Below are 7427 nucleotides of genomic sequence, written 5' to 3'. Positions count from 1 at the left end.
GAGTTGGAAAATGTATCTTTTTTGAAAAGTTTTCTAAAAATGCGTACTGGCGCTTAAGCTGGCAATACCGACTCTAGTCTGTCCAGTATCGCGTATTTTGGAAAATAAGATTTTGAAAATTGATTTATTGTTTTGTAAGGACAAAAATAATTTACAATTGAAAACCGAACACTAATCTTAAAGGTTTTAGCCCAAAGTGGGCCAAACGGAATAAAATCGCTAAGGGGTTGGACCGGGCCCAAACCGGACCCAAGGTCCAACATATATATATGTGTTTAATGAGTTTTAAACTCATCTTGTTGAGAAGAGAGAGAGAGAGAGCTCGGATATGGTGATGGTGGGGGTTGAAACCCCATTGCCACTATTCATCATCACCTTCCGGGAGCCATAATTTGAGCTACGGAACTCTGGTTGACAAGCCATATATATGTGTGATTTTACTTGTTTTTAACTAAAATCTTGTTTTTAACTGTTTTACCTTCTCGGCAAGCTTGCAAACTTCCGTAACACTTGTTTAAAACCTTTTTGCCATTTTTAAGGGCTTGAATCAAGGGAGAAAATAATAAAGGAATAAATAGGGGTATTGTTAGTTATAAGTTTAGAGCCGGTGACATAGGTTTGGAATGTTTGTGTAATTTCTAGCTTGAATTGGTGAATGTTGAGTTGTGATGTGCATGGTTGAAGAGATTTTTGAGAAATGGAATTGCTTATGATGAACTTGAGAAATAAGAATGTTTAAGGATGTTAATGGAAATGATGATGGTTATGATAAGTTGAAGACTCAAAAAGGAATGATGATCTTGTTGAATGTGTAAAGTATGCCAGGCACTACATCCTTGGAATGATAGCGTTTGAAGGAAAGTGTGCCAGGCACTATATCCTTGGAATGTTGAGAACTGATTATTGAAAGTGATTTGAGATGAGAGATGGTGATGATTTGAGGTTGATGGACTTGTTGGATGTGGATAGTGTGCCAGGCACTATATCCTTGGAATGATTTATGATGAAATAGATGTTGTTGTTGTTTTCCTTCTCTGCCGCAAGAGTGTGCCAGGCACTATATCCTCGGAATGATAGTGTGCTAGGCACTATATCGTAGGAACAAAAGCGTGCCAGACGTTATATCCTTGGACGTGGCAGAAAGGTGACATCCGAAAGGATGTGTCGGGTTGGCATTCATAGACCGACAAGTGATATCACGAGCCAATAGGACAGGCATTCATCATGTGCATCTACTATGTGTTTTGTTTGCTTTGCCTAATTACATCTCTTGCCTAAATGAATAATATGGTTATTTGCTAGTTGTTTTACTTGCTGTACATGTATATTACTTTGTTTTACTTCCTTGCATTATTTGTGATTGTCTGGTGCTGAGGAGGTAGGTAGGCGGTGGCGATAGGATCGCTCGGAGGCTAGGTTGGCGAAGGCTGTGGGATACAACGAGGTGATTAGTATTAGTTAGAATTCCCCTAAGTTTAGATAACCCGGTTTATGGTTTAAGTTCTTTATTTATTTACTTTATTCTAAGCTTGAATATCTGTACTCAATGTGAAGTTCTAGGATTGCCTTTGGCATCCCGGAACCTTACATCTTACATATTGGGCGCTGTTACCATACTGAGAACCTCCGGTTCTCATACCATATGTTGTTGTTGTTTTTCAGATGCATGTTGAAAATCCACCTCCGTGAGATTGCGGATATGGTGACAGAGCAGAGTATGGTTGATGACAAGTTATCTTATGCTAGTTTTACAAGCATTTTTCATTATTTTCATTAGGTTTTATGCACTTTCTTACACCATAAGTAAGTAATTGGACATGATTATCTTGAATCAATCAAACATCATTCATTTTACAAAAAATCATAGGTTTTATGCTAGAATTAATTGATTTTATTAATGATGCAAAGATCTAGTGATTTTGGTGAGACTTTGATTTGTTGTTTGGTTGCTTGTAGGTGAAGAAATGGTGGAAAGAGGAATTTTTGGCACACTTTTGAAGTTTGAGAACGCTTTGGACCTTGCGTGGCCCATAAAAATAAAGCGTGACTCATCGAAGCTCACAAGGAGCGCTCAAAGTTGCAAACGGAGCACCCAAGAGAAAGCACCAAATGTTGTAGCAAAAGCAAAGGCCAAGGCATAGCGTTCAAAGAAGAGAACGCTATGTTGCCTTCCCTTCACTTTTTCGTGCCTCATTAAGAAAAGTAAAGTGCTGCACAATGGGAGAACCAAGGCTCGAAGAGGGAACCAGCACATGCCAAGGAATAGCGCTCACAAGACTGAATGTAGCGCTCATTCTCTTCACCTTTCTCGCGACATTCTTGGCAAGGAAACAAGGGAGCAAGGCCAGCGCTAAAAGGGTGCAACGTAGCGCTCAAAGAGGGTAAGCAAGCAAGGCTGGGCGCATCAAGACAAGGAGGAGTAGCGCTCAAAAATTCGAGCGTGGCGCTCCCTTTTGCTCACTTTTTCGAGCTTAGAACCAAGGAAAGCCAAGCATGCACAAATCAAAACACAAGGGCAGCGTTTTAAAAAGGCAACGTAGCGCTCCCTTTTGCTACCTTTTTCGTGCTCTTGGAACCAAGGAAATATGAGTTTAAAGCAAACCAAGGCAGCGTTCACAATTTGAACGTAGCGTTCACTTAGTGAACGCTATGTACAAGGAGCTATGGGAAAGGAGGCTTGGCACATGACAAGGCTAAGTGAACATAGCATTCACAAGACCAAACGGAGCGCTCTCCTGAGAGCTGACCCATGCCTCCAACTCAATTGAACCAAGGCCAACCGGACCCATCTCTCTTCAAATCCAAAAACCAAAAGACCCACTCCAAGCTTTGAAGACCAAAAATAGAAAGTGTATAAATAGGAGTTAATTCAATTTGTAAAGTACCTTTTGCTCATTTTTTAGTTTGACTTTTAGCTCATTTTGAGTTCTCACTTTTAATTTTCATTTGTCTTTGAATTTGGGGATTTGGAAATTGGATCTAGCTTTCTGTTTTTATTTTCTTTCTTTCTACAACTTCTATTGTCTGTTATTGGATTTTGAATTGCGATTGAAGAGCTCCATTGATTCTAAATTTGGGAATCATCTTTCACTCTTCTTCTCAATTGTTCTAAGAATTGGATCTGAGTTTAGTTTTCTGTTTCCATTTTCATTTTCTTCTGAAAATTCCCTTCTGCTTGATCAAGAGAGTAATTGAGATCTAGATCTGCTTTCTAATCTCATTGCTCTTCTTCGATCTTCAATTTCTCTTTAGGATTTCATAACTGCTTCAAGGTTTTCTTGCTGTTCTATTTCTTAAAGCAATTTTCCATTTCTATTCTTGCTACTGATATCCAGATCTGAATTCCTACATCTCAAAGTTCTCTGATTTACTTTAACTTGAATTTTATTGTTCAATTCTGAATCCCAGCACCCAAATCTTTTTATTCGTCAAGCAATTTACATTTCTCAGCAATTTAGATTCAGCAATTTACATTTCTTGCACTTTAAGTTTCTGCAATTTACTTTTCTTGCAATTTAAGTTTCAGCTCTTTTATTTTCTTGTTCTTTAAGTTACTTGCAATTTACTTCTTCGGCACTTTATTCTTTTGCTCAATTTACCTTCTGCACCTTTATGTACTTGCAAGCTTCTGTCAATCAAAATCACACATATCATCAAATATTCGCTTTACTAAATTCATCACCTAACTAAAATTGCTCAATCCATCAATCCCTGTGGGATTGACCACACTCTTGTGAGTAATTACTACTTGATGCGACCCAGTACACTTGCTGGTGAGTTTGTGTGGAATCATTTTTCCCTCATCAAGTTTTTAGTGCCGTTACCGGGGATTGATTTAGATTGACAATGATTAAGTAGGGTGATAATCTAGATTAAGAATTTTCTTTTTCTTTTTACTAAGCACAGTAACTGTTTGAATTTTTGTTTAAACTAACCTTAACATAACTCTAGCAATAGAGTGAATTGTGTCTCTTGGTTTCTGGTTTCGTGTGTATAACAGAAGCAAGGAGAGAGGTCTCCACCTCTGGTGACATTGATGAGAGAATTCTTCGAAGAATAAGAAGATAAGCCAGAGGATAGGGAGTTATTGGTGGAGAGGAATCAAAGGAAGAGAACCAGGAAATGGAAGGAAATGCTCCTAATCCACCAGAGGGAGTGGCTAACAACAATGGCCAGCCTCAAAGGAGGGTTCTAGCCTCCTATACTTTTCTAAATCCAAGGCACTGTGGGAGTAGCATTCTTACTCCCAATGTTAATGCAAATAACTTTGAATTGAAACCTCAACTCATCACTCTCGTGCAGAATAATTGTTCCTATGGAGGAGGCCTACTTGAAGATCCAAACCAACACTTATCCACCTTTATGAGGATATGTGATACAGTGAAAATCAATGGTGTGCATCCTGACATTTTTAAGTTGTTGCTGTTTCCATTTTTCCTAAGAGACAAAGCTACTCAATGGTTGGAGACATTTCCAAGAGAAAGCATTAATAGTTGGGAAGATCTAGTGTAAAATTTCTTAGCCAAATTCTATCCTCCCCAAAGGATCATCAGAATCAAAATAGAGGTCCAAACATTCACTCAGATAGATAGAAAGTCATTATACAAGGCATGGGAGAGATACAAAGCTTTACTCAGGAAGTGTCCACCAGAGATGTTCAATGAATGGGATAAACTTCAAAACTTCTATGAAGGACTGACATTGAGAGCTCAAGAGGTACTTGACTACTCAGCAGGAGGGTCACTACAACTCATGAAGACAGCTGAGGAGGCTCAGAACCTCATTGACACTGTAACAAACAACCAATACTTCTATGGTCATCAAAGGCAACGCCAACCAGCCCAAAGGAAGTGTGTATTGGAGCTGGAAGGTGTGGACACCATCTTAGCTCAAAACAAGGTGATGCACCAATAAATCTAGCAGCAAATAGAAATGATGGCCAAGAGGATTGATGGCCTCCAAGTTGTAACAGTGAATACAAGTCAACCATCACCCACAAGGGGGCAAATTAAAGAAAATAAAAAAGATCAGCAGCAGGAACAAGTTTAATATGTGCACAACTAAGGTTCTGGATCAAATGACTTTCATGGAGATACTTACAACTCTTCCTGGAGAAACCACCTAAGCTTGAGATGGGGAGACAATCAAAATCAGCAACCATGGCAAAGAAATTCAAAGCAAAATAACTCCAGAAACACAAATCACCAAAACTGTTAAAACACTAACCAAAACCAGTACAGAAAACCACAAAACAACTGACCTCAATCCAACCACTATCTACCCAACAATTCATCCGCTAACCAAAATAACTATCATCCACCCTCAACCACATCTTACAACCAACCACAACCACCCCCAGAGTCTCAAAGGATCTCTAACTTGGAGATACTAATGGAAAAGATGATGAAGCATCAGGAGATAACCAGCAAAAACCATGAAGCCTCAATGAGAAACTTAGAAAGACAGATTGGACAACTGTCCAAGCAAGCAGTAATTGAAAGACCAACCAGTTCTCTCCCAAGTGATACCATTTCTAATCTTAAAGAAGAATGCAAGGCTATCCAATTGAGGAGTGGAAGAACTTTGGTGAATGACAAAGAAGCCACCAAGAAGCCAACAGAGGATGACAAGACCAGCAGTAAAGAGCAAGTGACAATTGAAGAAAAGAATCAAGAGAAGCTCAAGGAGAAAGAGGAACCTCAAGCTTCCAAGAAGGGGAAGCAAATCATGGAGGAGCCATCACAAGAACAGTGGACAATGGTGAAGAAATATACTCCCGCCATTCCATACCCTCAAAGGTTTAACAAGGAGATCAAAGACCAATAATTCCCTAAGTTCTTAGAGGTATTCAAGAAGCTAGAGATCAATATTCCACTTGCTGAAGCTCTAGAACAAATGCCCCTATATGCAAAATTTCTCAAAGAGCTCATTAACAAGAAATGGAGTTGGAATGAGAAGGAGATGGTAATTCTAACACAAGAATGCAGTGCTGTCATCCAAAGAGGCCTTCCTCCAAAGCTCAAAGATCCAAGAAGCTTCATCCTATCCTGTACTATAGGCAACAGAACATTGGATAAAACTCTCTGTGACTTAGGAGCTAGCATCAATTTGATGCCCCTCTCATTAATGAAGAAGCTTGCAATAGAGAAAGTTAAGCCTACCAGGATGTCACTCCAAATGGCTGATAGATCACTCAAGATACCAAATGGGGTTGTGGAAAATTTATTAGTAAAAATTAGAGAGTTCATTTTCCCTGCTGACTTTGTTATCCTGGAGATGGAAGAAGAGGGACATAGTTTAATTATATTGGGATGACCTTTCTTAGCAACAGCAATAGCCATCATTGATGTGGAGAAAGGGGAGATGACACTCAGGGTGCATGATGAAAAGGTGATCATCAATGTCTTCAAAGCCATGCAATACCCTCTAGAGAAGGAAAGGCATATGAGAGTGGAGATGATAGAAGAAGTGGGGGAGGAGCTACTGGAAGATGACAACCAGGAGGAACAAGAAGAGGAAATAGAGGTGGAACAAGAGTTCATAGAAGAGGAAGTAGTAGAGATCTCCATTGAAGGCAAGGAAAAGGAGAAGGCAAAACAAGAGTTAAAGCCTCTTCCCCCTCATCTCAAATACGTGTTCCTTGGAGAAGCAGAGGCCCTGCCGTGATCATAAACTCCTCCTTGAACATGGAAGAAGAAACAAAGCTGATTGAAGTGTTAAAAGCTCACAAGACAGCCTTGGGTTGGACAATTGATGATATCAAAGGCATCAACCCTGCCATTTGTATGCATAAAATTCTATTAGAGGAAGATTCAAAGCCTGTAATTCAACCCTAAAGAAGAATTAACCCAACCATAAAGAAGGTGGTTCAAAAAGAAGTGATAAAGCTATGGAATGCTGGGATAATCTTTCCAATCTCTGATAGCTCATGGGTGAGTCCGGTTCAAGTTGTACTAAAGAAGGGAGGAATGACAGTCATCTCTGATGAGCGGATAATTTATACGCTTTTTGGCATTGTTTTTAGTATGTTTTTAGTATCTTTTAGTTAGTTTTTATTATATTTTTATTAGTTTTTAGTTAATATTCACTTTTCTGTACTTTACTATGAGTTTGTGTGTTTTTCTGTGATTTCAGGTATTTTCTGGCTGAAATTGAGGGACCTGAGCAAAAATCTGATTCAGAGGCTGAAAAGGACTGCAGATGCTGTTGGATTCTGACCTCTCTGCACTCAAAGTAGATTTTCTGGAGCTGCAGAAGCCCAATTGGCGCGCTCTCAATTGCGTTGGAAATTAGACATCCTGGGCTTTCCAGCAATGTATAATAGTCCATACTTTGCCCGAGATTTGATGGCCCAAATAGGCGTTCCAAGTCCGCTCAAGAATTCTGGCGTTTAACGCCGGAACTGGCACAAGAATGGGAGTTAAACG

The 7427-nt window shown here is 39.4% G+C and overlaps 1 protein-coding gene across 1 annotated transcript; it reads left to right on the top strand.

The window, feature by feature from the left end:
• Nucleotides 1–5895: 5895 nt before the first annotated feature.
• Nucleotides 5896–6315, top strand: LOC130980140 (uncharacterized). Its single transcript, XM_057903786.1, has one exon. It carries the CDS (start codon nt 5896–5898, stop codon nt 6313–6315), a length of 420 nt encoding a protein of 139 aa, XP_057759769.1.
• The last annotated feature ends 1112 nt before the right edge of the window (nt 6316–7427 follow it).

This window comes from Arachis stenosperma, chromosome 1 (assembly GCF_014773155.1).
Source record: "Arachis stenosperma cultivar V10309 chromosome 1, arast.V10309.gnm1.PFL2, whole genome shotgun sequence".
NCBI lineage: Eukaryota > Viridiplantae > Streptophyta > Magnoliopsida > Fabales > Fabaceae > Arachis > Arachis stenosperma.
Note: the sequence above shows the minus strand (reverse complement) of the source record. Positions and strands in the feature narration are given on the sequence as shown.

Bases quoted from the DNA above. Each gene is read 5' to 3' on its own strand.
- LOC130980140 (XM_057903786.1), top strand. From the start codon at position 5,896: ATGCCCCTATATGCAAAATTTCTCAAAGAGCTCATTAACAAGAAATGG.